Consider the following 17,500-nt stretch of genomic DNA (forward strand, 5'->3'; position numbering starts at 1 on the left):
CGAGACGTATGCAGACAATCACAAACTACAAAACCAGCCACGTCACGTTGATTCCGCACAAGCTAAACACCTTCTTTTCCCGCTTTGAGGATAACACAGTGCCACCGACGCGACCGGCTACCAAGGACTGTGGGCTCTACTTCTCCGTAACCGACGTGAGTGAGACATTGAACCACTTTGTAACCCTCGCAAGGACGCGGCATCCCTAGCCGCATCCTCAGAGCAAACGCAGACCAGCTGGCTGGTGTGTTTACAGACATATTCAATCTCTCCCTAACCCAGTCTGTTGTCCCCACATGCTTTAAGATGGCCTCCATTGATCCTGTACCCAAGAAAGCAAAGGTAACTGGACTAAAAGACTATCGCCCCATAGCACTCACTTCTGTCATCATGAAGTGCTTTGAGAGACTAGTTAAGGATCATATCACCTCTACCTTACCTGTCATCCTAGACCCAGTTTAATTTGCTTACCGCCCCAATAGATCCACAGACCATGCAATCGCCATCACACTGCCCACTGCCCTATCCCATCTGGACAAGAGGAATACCTATGTAAGAATGTTGTTTATTGACTACAGCTCATCATTAAGCTTGAGACCCTGGGTCTCGACCCCGCCCTGTGCAACTGGGACCTGGACTTCCTGACGGGCTGCACCCAGGTGGTGAGGGTAGGAAACAACATCTCCACTTTGCTGACCCTCCCCACAATGTTGCGTGCTCAGCCCTCTCCTGTACTCCCTGTTCACCTATGACTGCGTGGCCAAGCACGCCTCCAACTCAATCATCAAGTTTGCAGACGACACAACAGTAGTAGGCTTGATTACCAACAATGACGAGACGACCTACAGGGAGGAGGTGAGGGCTCTGGGAGTGTGGTGCCAGGAAAACAACCTCTCTCTAAAGGTAAAAAAAACCAAAGAAGGTGATCGTGGACTTCAGGAAACAGCAGAGGTCGCAGGACCATAATGGAGAATTGCAAGAGTGTTCAAAGCTGTCATCAAGGCAAAGTGTTGCTAGTTTCAAGAATTTAAAATATGAAATATATTTTTGTTTGTTTAACACTTTTTTTGGTTACTATATGATTCCATATGTGTTATTTCATAGTTTTGATGTCTTCACTATTCTTTTACAATGTAGAAAATCGTACAAATAAACAAAAACTTTGAATGAGTGACTGGTACTGTATATATACAGTATATATCCATACAGTATGAAAAGAATGTTATGAACAGTTTGTTTGTTCATACAATGTTGTTGTTTCTAGAAGTGGATACAACGGCTCCATGACCATACAGTAGGACACACCTCCTGTATGGTCAGTACGCCTGTATCGTATGCATCCAGTGAACAATGTGTAGTAGTAGTAGTATAGTAGTTGTAGTATTATTATGTATCTTCATTTCTCATGAAATGTTTTTATCCACTGGTCTCCACATTTTAATTGGATAAATGGGATGTACAGATGTAGGATCTTAATTGGATCACACTTGTATTACCGAGAATTGCAAACATGCAAACTTGTTGAGTATTTGAGGCTTCTAAAGTTCTAAAGTTCGTCATTTCCACTTTGAAAATTCAGACATGATTTGACCCGAAATAAAAATATATCAACCGCTACAAAAACAGCCATTAATTATAATCCACATAATAATTCAAAAATGTTCTTATGGCAGGATTATTTTCCTGCTGTAGCAAACTGGCTCACATTAAGATCCTACATATGTATGAATCATCATGTCACTATTGGAATGCTAATAAGAGAATAACATTCTGTTGTTTGGGAGACTGTTGGGACAAAAGGCATTTCGAGAGGTCTTCGTACACTGAAGAACCCATTTAACAGATGATTTCATGTCTTTAGATTTTTTTTTAAACAAGGTTTTTATATCTCCAACTGTAGGATTTTATTTATTTTATTTCACCCTGATATTTGTACTTATATGACATCTCACCTGTATTATCTCCTGCTACACTTCCTAGTTTGAGCGGTGCTGGGTGTTCTGGGTATTGTAGTGTTTGTGTGTATATGATGTGTTCTGTTGTTGTTGTTGTTGTTGTTGACCCTGCTGCCTGCTCTCCCCTTCTGGAAGCCATCTGATGTCAACGTACGTCTCTGCCTCTCTCCTCTCCTTCAGCACTGTAGCTGTAGCGATATTGTAGCTAGATATACAGAAAACGCACACAGTTGTAACACATGGAACACACTCTGCTAACCTCTGTATATGACCTCGTTCCCTTGTTTCACTATCCCATCACCTTGTCTAATGTTCACCCCACGTTGTTGTTTCCCTACATCCATGTTGACTGTCCCTCTCCCTGGGTCTTCCCTTCGTAACCCTATGCCTCCTCCATCCTGTCTCTCTTTCTGTCTCTGTCTCTGTCTCTTTCTGTCTTTCTGTCTCTCTCTCTCTCTCTCTCTCTTGCTCTCTCCCGCTCTCTCCCACTCTCTAATTCTCTCTCTCGCACTCTCTCTCTGTTCTCTCTCTCTCTTTCCACCTCCCTCCTTGTCACCCTCTCAGGACTTCTTGGGTCAGGTGTTCTGTACTCTGGGGGAGATCGTGGGGTCACCTGCCAGTCGACTGGAGAAACCACTGGGGTGAGTCAGTCTCAGATATCAGCTCTGTTTTTTAACCACTGTTGTCCTAAAGTGGTTCTCAAACCTCTCCTCAGCGACTCGTCGTTTTACAATTTATTTGTGGCCCTAAAGTAGCTTGACGATTAGTTCACAAGTTTGAATCGGGTGTGCTGGTTCTGGAATAGATGGCGTGTGGTTGGGTGTTCCCCGAGGAGAGGTTAGAGAAGCACTATCCTAAAGGAGACTATTACGGTTGACAGGTTGGCCTCTGTCCTGTGGTGCTGAACGCCAGATCTCTGTAGCCTAGTGGTTAGGGCATTGGGCCAGTAACCGAAAGGTTCTGTCCCTGAACGAGGCAGTTAACCCACTGCTCCCTGGGTGCCGTGGATGTCGATTATGATTCATCTCTCTGATTCAGAGGGGTCGGGTTAAATGAGGAAGATGCATTCAGTTGTACAACCGACTAGGTAACCCCCATTCCCCCTCTGGTTTCACAGCTGTCCATAGTGCTGAAATCTCTGATCACCTCTATTTGCTTTCTGTTAACGTAACCCTCATGCTACCGACTGGGGCCATTGTGACCCCAGAGGCATAGTTTAGATCATAGCCCAAAGGTGAGAAAAGTATTGTGTTTCATTTGATAATAGCCTAACATTTTGTATATTTCAGTCAACCGACTCACATTTTAAAAATAAAAGAACTAGCCCTTTGGGGTCATCCGGACAATAACAACTCCTTCTGCCTGTAGTAAAATAATAAATAGGAGCTTTATTTGAACGTAGGTTTCTCTGGGGACATAATGACAAGTTACAGGGTGGAAGGGCACCTGTGTGATTTTGAGTGATTTTGACCAGATAGACAGATCGTCTTCTGAGATAGTTACACCCCATGAACTCGTCTAAGATGGACTTTTCTACCCACTTATTGTATGACTGTGTACAAAACCAAAAATGACCTTATTTTTTGTGTATATAAAAATCTGCCAATGGTGTACACAGTCTGCCAATGGTGTACACAGTCTGCCAATGGTGTACACAGTCTGCCAATGGTGTACACAGTCTGCCAATGGTGTACACAGTCTGACAATGGTGTACACAGTCTGCCAATGGTGTACACAGTCTGCCAATGGTGTACACAGTCTGCCAATGGTGTACACAGTCTGACAATGGTGTACACAGTCTGCCAATGGTGTACACAGTCTGACAATGGTGTACACAGTCTGCCAATGGTTTACACAGTCTGACAATGATGTACACAGTCTGACAATGATGTACACAGTCTGCCAATGGTTTACACAGTCTGACAATGATGTACACAGTCTGCCAATGATGTACACAGTCTGCCAATGGTTTACACAGTCTGACAATGATGTACACAGTCTGACAATGGTGTACACAGTCTGCCAATGGTGTAAAAACCGGATAGAACTGCAATACAGAACTCAGATACACTATGAATCTACACAGAGAGCTGTATCAGTCTGTGTACTTCAATAAGTGGTTCTTCTAGGGAAAATCTCAAAAAGGGTTTTATTTGCAATCATGTTTCTCTGAAGACATAATTAGAACTGTAAAACAGAAACGGCTGCCCTCTGAATGGACACCTAGCGCTGGAGTGGAATGTATTCTCAGAAAAATTGGGAAATTGTATATAAATACCAGAATTCCCATACTATCGTCCAATATTCTATGTGCAATCCTCAACAATGAAGTCCTCCATTAACATCCTGCACTGCCCTGGAGACACCAGAGCATCAAGGTGCAGTGGACTCTGCCAATCATTTCATATACAGAGCAAAATCAACAACTAAATTCAGTTTGAGCTAATTCTGTAGTGATCAACGAGACCTCTAGAGTTAACCATCCCTGTGATCTGATGACTCGTATGTCTGTCATTTACATTGAGGTAAGGTATGGACGGAGGTTTGCACTAGAAGGCTTTATCAACAAAAAGACAGCAGTGTGTGGTTTACTCCAGTAAAGTCTAATTTCTGACATGTTCTGATGAAACCATGTTGACAGAAGAGGGAGAGAAACGCAGGAAAAGGAAGGAGAAAAAAAGATGACTAAAAATAAAAGAAGGGGAAAGGGAAGTAGAAGGAGAGAGAAAGAACGATAAATAAATCAATTGGACTTGTTCCGACTGATGTATAATTATTGTCATTTGAGAACAGGGTGAGGCACTGAACCAGAATTACTACAATTAGTCTGCTGCTAAACGGCTGGCGTACAACCATGGGGGTGTAGAGGACAGAGGGATGAGTTTTAGGTTGTAGGGGATGAAGAGGAGAGGGATGAGTTTAATGTTGTAGGGGATGAAGAGGAGAGGGATGAGTTTTAGGTTTAGGGGATGAAGAGGGGAGAGAGATGAGTTTTAGGTTGTCGGGGATGAAGAGGAGAGAGGGATGAGTTTTAGGTTGTAGGGGATGAAGAGGAGAAGGATGAGTTTTAGGTTGTCGGGGATGAAGAGCAGAGAGGGATGAGATTACGTCCCGTTTTGAGGATAACACAGTGCCACCAACGTGGCCGACGTGAGTAAGATATTTAAGCATGTTAACCCTCGCAAGGCTGCCGGCCCAGACGGAATCCCTAGCCGCGTCCATAGAGCATGCGCAGACCAGCTGGCTGGAGTGTTTACGGACATTTGCATCAAGATGTCTACCATTGTTCCTGTACCCAAGAAAGCAAAAGGTAACTGAACTAAATTACTAAATGCACTTTGAGTGGCTAGTTAAGGATCAAATCACCACTACCTTACCAAACACCCTAGACCCACTTCAATTTGCTTATCACCCCAATAGATCCACAGACCATGCAATCGCCATCACACTGCATACTGCCCTATCCCATCTGGACAAAAGGAATACCTATGTAAGAATGCTGGTCATTGACTACAGCTCAGCCTTCAACACCATAGTACCCTCCAAGCTCGTCATTAAGCTCGAGCCTTGGGTCTGAACTGCCCTGTGCAACTGGGTCCTGGACTTCCTGACGGGCCGCCCCCAGGTGGTGAAGGTAGGAAACAACACGTCTACTTTACCCTATCCTCAACACAGGAGCGCCACAAGGGTGCGTTCTCAGCCCTCTCCTGTACTCCCTGTTCACCCATGACTGCGTGGCCACGCATGCCTCCCACTCAGTCATCAATTTTGCAGATGACACAACAGTAGTAGGCCTGATTACCAACAATGACGAGACAGCTTACAAGGAGGAGGTGAGGGCCCTGGGAGAGTGGTGCACAGAAAATAGCCTCTCACTCAACGTCAACAAAATGAAGGAGCTGATCGTGCACTTCAGGAAACAGCAGAGGGAGCACGCCACTATCCACATCGACGGGACCACAGTGGAGAAGGTGACAAGCTTCAAGTTTCCTGCCATACACATCACTGACGATCTGAAATGGTTCACCCACACAGACAGTGTGGTGAAGAAGGTGCAACAACGCCTCCTCAGGAGGCTGAAGAAATTTGTCTTGGCATCTTTAACCCCCACAAGCTTTTACAGATGAGCAATTGAGCTGTATCACTGACTGGTATGGCAACTACACCGCCCACACATCACCGGGGGCAAACTACCTGCCTTCCGGGACACCTACAGCACCCGATGTCACAGGAAGGCCAAAAAGATAATCAAAGACATCAACCACCCGAGCCACTGCCTGTTCACCCTGCTACCATCCAGAAGGTGAGGTCAGTACCGGTGCATCAAAGCTGGGACATAGAGACTGAAGAACAGCTTCTATCTCAAGGCCATCAGACTGTTAAATAGCCATCACTAGCCCACTTCCACCCGGTTACTCAACCCTGCACCTTAGAGGCTGCTGCCCTATTTACATAAGACTTGGAATCACTGGTCACTTTAATAATGGAACACTAGTCACTTTCATAGTGTTTACATACTGCTTTACTCATCTCATATATATATATATATATATACTGTATTCTATTCTACTGTATTTTAGTCAATGCCACTCTGCTGAAGAGGATGAATTAGGGGCTGAAGAGGATGACTGAGGGGCTGAGGAGTCTGAATGAGGGGCTGAGGAGTCTGAATGAGGGGCTGAGGAGTCGGAATGAGGGGCTGAAGAAGATGAATGAGGGGCTGAAGAGGATGAATGAGGGGCTGAGGAGTCTGAATGAGGGGCTGAAGAGGATGAATGAGGGGCTGAGGAGTCTGAATGAGGGGCTGAAGAGGATGAATGAGGGGCTGAGGAGTCTGAATGAGGGGCTGAAGAGGATGAATGAGGGGCTGAGGAGTCTGAATGAGGGGCTGAAGAGGATGAATGAGGGGGTGAGGAGTCTGAATGAGGGGCTGAAGAGTCTGAATGAGGGGCTGAGGAGTCTGAATGAGAGGCTGAAGAGGATGAATGAGGGGCTGAGGAGTCTGAATGAGGGGCTGAGGAGTCTGAATGAGGGGCTGAAGAGTCTGAATGAGGGGCTGAGGAGTCTGAATGAGGGGCTGAAGAGGATGAATGAGGGGCTGAGGAGTCTGAATGAGGGGCTGAGGAGTCTGAATGAGGGGCTGAAGAGTCTGAATGAGGGGCTGAGGAGTCTGAATGAGGGGCTGAAGAGTCTGAATGAGGGGCTGAAGAGGATGAATGAGGGGCTGAGGAGTCTGAATGAAGGGCTGAAGAGTCTGAATGAGGGGCTGAGGAGTCTGAATGAGGGGCTGAAGAGTCTGAATGAGGGGCTGAGGAGTCTGAATGAAGGGCTGAGGAGTCTGAATGAGGGGCTGAAGAGGCTGAATGAGGGGCTGAGGAGTCTGAATGAGGGGCTGAGGAGTCTGAATGAGGGGCTGAAGAGTCTGAATGAGGGGCTGAGGAGTCTGAATGAGGGGCTGAGGAGTCTGAATGAGGGGCTGAGGAGTCTGAATGAGGGGCTGAAGAGTCTGAATGAGGGCCTGAGGAGTCTGAATGAGGGGCTGAAGAGTCTGAATGAGGGGCTGAGGAGTCTGAATGAGGGGATGAGGAGTGTGAATGAGGGGCTGAGGAGTCTGAATGAGGGGCTGAGGAGTCTGAATGAGGGGCTGAAGAGGATGAATGAGGGGCTGAGGAGTCTGAATGAGGGGCTGAAGAGTCTGAATGAGGGGCTGAGGAGTCTGAATGAGGGGCTGAAGAGTCTGAATGAGGGGCTGAAGAGTCTGAATGAGGGGCTGAGGAGTCTGAATGAGGGGCTGAGGAGTCTGAATGAGGGGCTGAGGAGTCTGAATGAGGGGCTGAGGAGTCTGAATGAGGGGCTGAGGAGTCTGAATGAGGGGCTGAGGAGTCTGAATGAGGGGCTGAAGAGGATGATAAATGAAGGAAGTGAGTAGGAGTGGTGTGTTTATTGTGTTGGAGTGTGATGGACCTGACAGAGGGGATAGAAGTGCGTCACAGGGGTGAAAGTGGTGGTCGTGGGACTGTGTCTGTTTACTCCATGATTAAAGCACAACACTGCCTGTTTACCCTTACGGCCGGTGCTTTATTACAGCAGACATGGACTGATCATGGAGGGAGCTGCAGGCATCTAGAAGGAAGATCTGTACTGTAGATCATGTTGTTGAGGATTAATGAGCTTTGAGCTGATATCCAACTGTCTGGGCTGTGTGTGGGTGTATTTGCCACCCGTAGGGCGACGGCATGGAAGGATCATCTAACACACAGAATGCTGTATGGTGCAGGTATCACCTGGCTCCGCCCAGACGCTATGCCACGCCCACGGATGTCACTTTCTTCTTCACAATGAGTCTGGATACATTCCAGACCCTTCACTGAGTGCAAACACATTCAGGACTGTCTGATTGGTTCTGAAACCAATGGGTTGGGCCAGAGTCGGGACATACGTGGTACTTTGAAAATGTGCCATTAGCTTTGATACGCTGATTGGTTATAAACGATCCAATCGCTGATGACTTTGTTTTGTACAACGCCCCCCCACTGGTCATAGATGTCAAGAGGTCTGAATAGTAGTGGGAGAGGCTGTGTGAGTAGTAGTGGGAGAGGCTGTGTGAGTAGTAGTGGGAGAGGCTGTGTGAGTAGTAGTGGGAGAGGCTGTGTGAGTAGTAGTGGGAGAGGCTGTGTGAGTAGTAGTGGGAGAGGCTGTGTGAGTAGTAGTGGGAGAGGCTGTGTGAGTAGTAGTGGGAGAGGCTGTGTGAATAGTAGTGGGAGAGGCTGTGTGAGTAGTAGTGGGAGAGGCTGTGTGAGTAGTAGTGGGAGAGGCTGTGTGAGTAGTAGTGGGAGAGGCTGTGTGAGTAGTAGTGGGAGAGGCTGTGTGAGTAGTAGTGGGAGAGGCTGTGTGAGTAGTAGTGGGAGAGGCTGTGACACACGGTCTCTCAATTCAATTCAATTCAAGGGGCTTTATTGGCATGGGAAACATGTGTTAACATTGCCAAAGCAAGTGAGGTAGATAATATACAAAAGTGAAATAAACAATAAAAATGAACAGTAAACATTACACATACAGAAGTTTCAAAACAATAAAGACATTGCAAATGTCATATTATACATATACAGTGTTGTAACAATGTACAAATGGTTCAAGTACACAAGGGAAAATAAATAAACATAAGTATTGTGTATTTACAATGGTGTGTGTTCTTCACTGGTTGCCCTTTTCTCGTGGCAACAGGTCACACATCTTGCTGCTGTGATGGCACACTGTGGAATTTCACCCAGTAGATATGGGAGTTTATCAAAATTGGATTTGTTTTCAAATTCTTTGTGGATCTGTGTAATCTGAGGGAAATGTGTCTCTCTAATATGGTCATACATTGGGCAGGAGGTTAGGAAGTGCAGCTCAGTTTCCACCTCATTTTGTGGGCCTCTCTCCCCCTCTCTCTCTCTCTCTCGCTCTCTTTCTCTTTCTCTCACACACACTCATGCATGTACACACACACAAGCACACACACACATTCACAAATTCTCCCATACGCACACACATGTTGGAGAATCACACAAGTGCTCTCTAGCTGTCTCAAGCACACACACACATTTTTTTTTATCAGTGCCTGCCCTCACGTAATATAGAAAAAGCCAGTGTGTATTTTGGTTCTCCTCTCCTCTCTCTCATGTAATTGTACTACTGGCTTTAATCTCATTTAATTAGGAAGCTGTCATTGTCTTGCTGGAAGGTAGTCAGACAGGGAGGGAGGGAGGGAGGGAGGGAGGGAGGGAGGGAGGGAGGGAGGGAGGGAGGGAGGGAGGGAGGTGGGCAAAGAAGTAGAAGTAGAAGAAGTAGAAGAAGAAGAACAAGAAGAAGTAGAACAAGAAGAAGAAGAAGAAGAAGAAGAAGAAGAAGAAGAAGAAGAAGAAGAACAAGAAGAAGAAGAAGAACAAGAACAAGAAGAAGTAGAACAAGAAGAAGAAGAAGAAGAAGAAGAAGAAGAAGAAGAAGCTTGTGTGAGGAGGGCAGCCATTTGACAAGACAGGTGTGAGGTGGTGTTTGTGTGTTTGTCTGAAAAGAGAGCGTGCTGTTTTATACCTTGATTTATTTCTGTTCCACTTCTATTGTCAAGGGCCTCTCCTTGTGTCTGGAGAGAGGAGACTCAGAGACTAGCTGGTAATTATTACAGAACAGTAATGAATGCATGATGAGCAGATCTGCCCCAAGGACTCAGCAGACTCTTCCTGACGTTATTTATTAATTAAACCATATTCTTTAGTGGTTATATTGTAATTATTTCTTAATGATATTATATTGTTAAGTTACAAGTGACACGCCTACTGCTCACAAGTGACACGCCTACTGACTAACGACCCAGCTACAGCTTTAATTGGTTGTACAGTGATTTGTGATTAGCCTTTATTCAACCAAAACCTGTATTTGGAAGTTTCTGGGTAAGGCAATAGAATGTTTGTGCCGTGAGGAAGTAGGTCATGACTGAAATCCAGAGATTCAGGACCAAGTGTAGAAACACTTACACCAACAGTATTTCTAACCTTTTGGAGGGAGAGATATATAGATTGAGTGCGAGAGAGAGAGACAAAGAGAGACAAGGAGAGAGAGAGAGACAAAGAAAGACAAGGAGAGCGAGAGAGACAAAGAGAGACACAGAGAGACAAGGAGAGAGAGAGACAAAGAGAGACAAGGAGAGAGAGAGAAACAAAGAGAGACAAGGAGAGCGAGAGAGACAAAGAGAGACAAAGAGAGACAAGGAGAGAGAGAGAGACAAAGAGAGACAAGGAGAGAGAGAGAGAGAGAGAGAGAGAGAGAGAGAGAGAGAGAGAGACAAAGAGAGACAAAGAGAGACAAAGAGAGACAAAGAGAGACAAGGAGAGAGAGAGAGAGAGAGAGAGGGAGACAAAGAGAGCCACGGAGAGAGAGAGACAAGGAGAGAGAGAGAGAGACAAAGAGAGACAAGGAGAGAGAGAGAGACAAAGAGAGACAAGGAGAGAGAGAGAGACAAAGAGAGACAAGGAGAGAGAGAGAGACAAAGAGAGACAAGGAGAGCGAGAGAGACAAAGAGAGACAAAGAGAAACAAGGAGAGAGAGAGAGACAAAGAGAGACAAGGAGAGAGAGAGAGAGAGAGAGAGAGAGAGAGAGAGAGAGAGAGAGAGAGAGACAAAGAGAGACAAGGAGAGAGAGAGAGAATGAGAGACAAGGAGAGAGAGAGAGAGAGAGACAAAGAGAGACAAGGAGAGAGAGAGACAATGAGAGACAAGGAGAGAGAGAGAGAGAGAGAGACAAAGAGAGACAAGGAGAGAGAGAGAGACAAGGAGAGAGAGAGAGAGAGACAAAGAGAGACAAGGAGAGAGAGAGAGACAAGGAGAGAGAGAGACGAAGAGAGACAAGGAGAGAGAGACAAGGAGAGAGAGAGAGACAAATAGAGACAAGGAGAGAGAGAGAGAGAGAGACAAACACAACTAAATACCCCTGTGTAGGGAGGAGAAATAAAGAAAAAAGAGAGGGAGGGGGGAAGAGAGAGATGTACATCAACAAAAGGCATTCGTTTCATCTCAACATCAAACTCTCTGCTCTGTTGCTGTTCTGGATATTACTCCCCGTACAGTCTTGCTTGGATGCATATTTTATTGAGGAGAATATATCCTCTCTGCCTATATTTACATAACCACTGAGATAAATAACCTGTGTCCCTATTTCCTACATAGTATATTGTCTTTTTCTCAGAGCCTAATCAAAAGTAATGCACAAGGTGTGTGGAATGGGGTTCAATTTGGGACCGAGCCGTATAGTTCAACCAGATAGAGACAGATTGGGTGGTTGGAGTCCTAGAGGGCCAGTGTGGTGGAGACAGGTTGGACCGAGCCATATAATTCAACCAGATAGAGACAGACTGGGTGGTTGGAGTCCTAGAGGGCCAGTGTGGTGGAGACAGGTTGGACCGAGCCATATAGTCAACCAGATAGAGACAGACTGGGTGGTTGGAGTCCTAGAGGGCCAGTGTGGTGGAGACAGGTTGGACCGAGCCATATAGTTCAACCAGATAGAGACAGACTGGGTGGTTGGAGTCCTAGAGGGCCAGTGTGGTGGAGACAGGTTGGACCGAGCCATATAGTCAACCAGATAGAGACAGACTGGGTGGTTGGAGTCCTAGAGGGCCAGTGTGGTGGAGACAGGTTGGACCGAGCCATATAGTTCAACCAGATAGAGACAGACTGGGTGGTTGGAGTCCTAGAGGGCCAGTGTGGTGGAGACAGGTTGGACCGAGCCATATAGTCAACCAGATAGAGACAGACTGGGTGGTTGGAGTCCTAGAGGGCCAGTGTGGTGGAGACAGGTTGGACCGAGCCATATAGTTCAACCAGATAGAGACAGACTGGGTGGTTGGAGTCCTAGAGGGCCAGTGTGGTGGAGACAGGTTGGACCGAGCCATATAGTCAACCAGATAGAGACAGACTGGGTGGTTGGAGTCCTAGAGGGCCAGTGTGGTGGAGACAGGTTGGACCGAGCCATATAGTTCAACCAGATAGAGACAGACTGGGTGGTTGGAGTCCTAGAGGGCCAGTGTGGTGGAGACAGGTTGGACCGAGCCATATAGTCAACCAGATAGAGACAGACTGGGTGGGGGGGGTTGATTCATATATGTTGTTCTTGTCCTTGAGATTTTATCCGACTAACAAATTGCCTCCCTACATACAACTTCCTTGGAGAATCGCTTATTTCACAGTTGTTTTCGTCCTATATCCACTTCCACCTGGTGTTGGTGTTTGATTGAATAGCATCTTTAATATTTTCCTCCAGAACGACACCAGTGTTGTTTTCTCTTACTCTGCGCTCCCTGCCTGAAAAATAATGACTATGATGTTGGGTTGTTGGTTGTTAGGGGGCGGCAGGCAGATGTAATTTGGCTGTTTAGTTGCTAGGTAATTTGAATTAGGCTGCACATGCAGGGAGGGAGGGACAGACAGACAGACAGACAGACAGACAGACAGACAGACAGACAGACAGACAGACAGACAGGGGGAGGGACAGGGGGAGGGACAGACAGACAGGGGAGGGACAGACGGACGGACGGACAGACAGACAGACATTAACTGGTTAATTAAGAAGTGACGCTGGATATGATCCAGTTTAGCAGACACCTACTACTGTCTGCTCTCACATTGCACCTTGAAAAACAAACTGTTTATAGAGTGTGTACTACAGAGTGTGTACTAAGGAGTGTGTACTAGAGAGTGTCTACTAAAGAGTGTGTACTAAAGAGTGTGTACTAAAGAGTGTGTACTAAAGAGTGTGTACTAAAGACTGTGTACTAGAGTGTGTGTACTAAAGAGTGTGTACTAAAGAGTGTGTACTAGAGAGTGTGTACTAGAGAGTGTGTACTAAAGAGTGTGTACTAGAGAGTGTGTACTAAAGAGTGTGTACTAGAGAGTGTGTACTAGAGAGTGTGTACTAGAGAGTGTGTACTAAAGAGTGTGTACTAGAGAGTGTGTACTAGAGAGTGTGTACTAGAGAGTGTGTACTAGTGAGTGTGTACTAGAGAGTGTGTACTAGAGAGTGTGTACTAGAGAGTGTGTACTAGAGAAGACGTATCTGACACTTAAAGTCATCTCTCATCTGTTACTACATTGTTACATTGTGGCGGACATTGTTAGATTAGCATAACATAACTTGAATGTAGGTTGCTCACAAAAAAATGGGGCTTAGAGTGCTATTAGCTTAAGCCTAATAGGAAATATATTGTATTAGGTACTGAGAGGAGAGGCGAGGAGAGGAGAAAGGGTGAGGAGAGGAGAGGAGAGGAGAGGAGAGGAGAGGAGAGGAGAGGAGAGGAGAGGAGAGGAGAAAGGGTGAGGAGAGGAGTGATAGGATAGAGGTGAAAAGAGGAGAGGCACCAAGGCAAGAGGAGAATGAGAGATGGGTAAAGGAGGAGGAGGAGGAAGAGGAGGAGAGGGTGAGGAGAAGTTTTGGCATGCATTAGAGTTGGTTAGAGTGAGTGTGTCCTTTACAGGTTATGTGCTCTGTCAGTAGTGATTAGTGAAAGCGTTGCAGAATGAAGGGAACGTTCGGTGAATATAAATAGAACCATATGAAACTTGAATAGAATCATATAACACATGAACAGAACCAAATGAAACATGAATAGAACCATATGAAACATGAATAGAACCATATAACACATGAACAGAACCATATGAAACATGAATAGAACCATATGAAACATGAATAGAACCATATGAAACATGAATAGAACCATATGAAACATGAACAGAACCATATGAAACATGAATAGAACCATATGAAACATGAACAGAACCATATGAAACATGAATAGAACCATATAACACATGAACAGAACCATGTGAAACATGAATAGGACCATAGAATAAGATGACTAGAACAGATAACAGAGAAGTCCTGCTGGTTCTCACAATGACAGACCCACAGAGATGAAGTGGTGGAAGTGTCACGAGGTTGCTGGGTGACAGACAGACACGCTGGCGTGAAGACGTGCGTTAACTCCCTGAATGAATATCTTAGGCTTTAGCTCAGCTGTCTAAGACGGTCCCCTTTCCTCCTGTACTGGCCCATTTTACACTGCATGCCTGTACAGTACGTGACGTTTTATTTTACAGAAACAGGTCACCTTTATAGGCTGTTTAACAAACGATATCCTGTCCGCTAACAGCCAGTCTATCTGTGGGTAACAGGGTTGACGCGTTGTACTCCACGTGTTCAGTTTCCCACCTCAAAACACCTGAAAATGGCCTGCAGAACCAGCTGACTTGCTACTACTCTGTGGTAGTAGATATCAGCTATTAGACCGTCAATGTTTATTTTTAAAAACAGATCTGAAAGGAATAGTTCTATTAAAGTCAGGGCTCTGTTCACACAACAGGGTTTGACCTTAAAAAGAAGGACAGATGAAAGTGAATCACTAATCACAGAAAGTTGTGATTTTTACGTTGATTATGTTGCTTATAATCTTCCTAGAAGTGACACAGGGTTGACAGAGGACACAAGCCTTTAATCACATACACTTGTTTTATTTTTTGAATTGTCCATGTGCTCTATATTAAATGGAACTTCATTTAATATGACAGAAGGTGAACAATTCCTTCTTAAAATAACAAAGGGATACAAAAGGCATTCGTTGAATAGACGTTCTACTGCGAACACTCAATTTGAGTGATCACCTTTCTCCTTTCTGCATATTATTCAACTACCAAAGAGATTCAATTGGAAAATGATGATAATTATGAAAACGATTTTCTCAACAAAAAAAAACAAAAAAAATGAAATAGTTTTTGACTGAGAGATCATTGTGTGCGACTGATCTCTGTGTAAAAAAAAAAGGTTTTGGAACTGCAGAAGCATTAAAATGTTCCACTTTATTCCGCTAAAAAGGTCCTGAAACTCAGAGATTGTTCTCTAACTTTTGTTCTTCAACAGAAAACTGTTTCAGAGAAAGGTATTTGTAACTGAAGAAAGCTCTGTTCTTTGACTTCTCTCTCTCTCCATTTTCTCCACTAACTACTTTACACATATATATACATATATAGCTTGGTGTGATGGTAGGGTTATATATATATAGGTTGGTGTGATGGTAGGGTTATATATATATATAGGTTGGTGTGACGGTAGGGTTATATATATATATAGCTTGGTGTGATGATAGGGTTATATATATATAGGTTGGTGTGATGGTAGGGTTATATATATATAGGTTGGTGTGATGGTAGGGTTATATATATATATAGGTTGGTGTGACGGTAGGGTTATATATATATATAGCTTGGTGTGATGATAGGGTTATATATATATAGCTTGGTGTGATGGTAGGGTTATATATATATAGGTTGGTGTGATGGTAGGGTTATATATGTATATATAGCTTGGTGTGTTGATAGGGTTATATATATATATATAGGTTGGTGTGACGGTAGGGTTATATATATATATATATATATAGGTTGGTGTGATGGTAGGGTTATATATGTATATATAGCTTGGTGTGTTGATAGGGTTATATATATATATAGGTTGGTGTGACGGTAGGGTTATATATATATATATAGGTTGGTGTGATGGTAGGGTTATATATGTATATATAGCTTGGTGTGTTGGTAGGGTTATATATATATATAGGTTGGTGTGACGGTAGGGTTATATATATATATATAGGTTGGTGTGTTGATAGGGTTATATATATATATAGCTTGGTGTGTTGGTAGGGTTATATATATATATAGGTTGGTGTGACGGTAGGGTTATATATATATATAGGTTGGTGTGACGGTAGGGTTATATATATATATATAGGTTGGTGTGTTGATAGGGTTATATATGTATATATAGCTTGGTGTGACGGTAGGGTTATATATATATATATATATATAGGTTGGTGTGTTGATAGGGTTATATATGTATATATAGCTTGGTGTGTTGATAGGGTTATATATATATATAGGTTGGTGTGACGGTAGGGTTATATATATATATATAGGTTGGTGTGATGGTAGGGTTATATATGTATATATAGCTTGGTGTGTTGATAGGGTTATATATATATATACCTTGGTGTGTTGGTAGGGTTATATATATATAGGTTGGTGTGACGGTAGGGTTATATATATATATAGGTTGGTGTGTTGGTAGGGTTATATATATATATAGGTTGGTGTGTTGGTAGGGTTATATATATATAGGTTGGTGTGACGGTAGGGTTATATATATATATAGGTTGGTGTGATGGTAGGGTTATATATGTATATATAGGTTGGTGTGTTGATAGGGTTATATATATATAGGTTGGTGTGTTGATAGGGTTATATATATATATAGGTTGGTGTGATGGTAGGGTAATATATCTATATAGGTTGGTGTGTTGATAGGGTTATATATATATAACCCTGCCATCACACCAAGCTATATATATATATATATATATAGTTCTTTGCAACCTGTGAAGCTCTGGGGAACTCCATGCCCAAGAGGGTTAAGGCAGTGCTGGAAAATGACGGTGGCCACACAAAATATTGACACTTTGGGCCCAATTTGGACATTTTCACTTAGGGGTGTACTCACTTTTGTTGCCAGCGGTTTAGACATTAATGGCTGTGTGTTGAGTTATTTTGAGGGGACAGCAAATGTACACTGTTATACAAGCTGTACACTCACTACTTCACATTGTAGCAAAGTGTCATTTCTTCAGTGTCGTCACATGAAAAGATATACTCAAATATTTACAAAAATGTGAGGGGTGTACTTACTTTTGTGATATACTGTATATATATATAACCCTACCGTCACACCAAGCTATATATATATATATATATATATAACCCTACCGTCACACCAAGCTATATATATATATATATATATATAACCCTACCGTCACAACAAGCTATATATATATATATATATATATATATATATACATAACCCTACCATCACACCAAGCTATATATATATATATATATATATATATATATACATAACCCTACCATCACACCAAGCTATATATATATATATATATATAACCCTA

The 17,500-nt window shown here is 43.7% G+C and overlaps 1 protein-coding gene across 1 annotated transcript in view; it reads left to right on the top strand.

Moving 5' to 3' along the window:
- Positions 1 to 17,500, top strand: part of LOC139369925 (copine-5-like) — a 353,457-nt gene that overhangs the window by 84,102 nt on the left and 251,855 nt on the right. The window contains exons 7-8 of the mRNA XM_071109208.1: positions 2,091 to 2,105; positions 2,520 to 2,596. Coding sequence (XP_070965309.1) covers positions 2,091 to 2,105; positions 2,520 to 2,596 — 92 coding nt within the window. The remainder of the gene's footprint in view (positions 1 to 2,090; positions 2,106 to 2,519; positions 2,597 to 17,500) is intronic.

This window comes from Oncorhynchus clarkii, chromosome 17, assembly GCF_045791955.1.
Source record: "Oncorhynchus clarkii lewisi isolate Uvic-CL-2024 chromosome 17, UVic_Ocla_1.0, whole genome shotgun sequence".
In the NCBI taxonomy this organism is placed as follows: domain Eukaryota; kingdom Metazoa; phylum Chordata; class Actinopteri; order Salmoniformes; family Salmonidae; genus Oncorhynchus; species Oncorhynchus clarkii.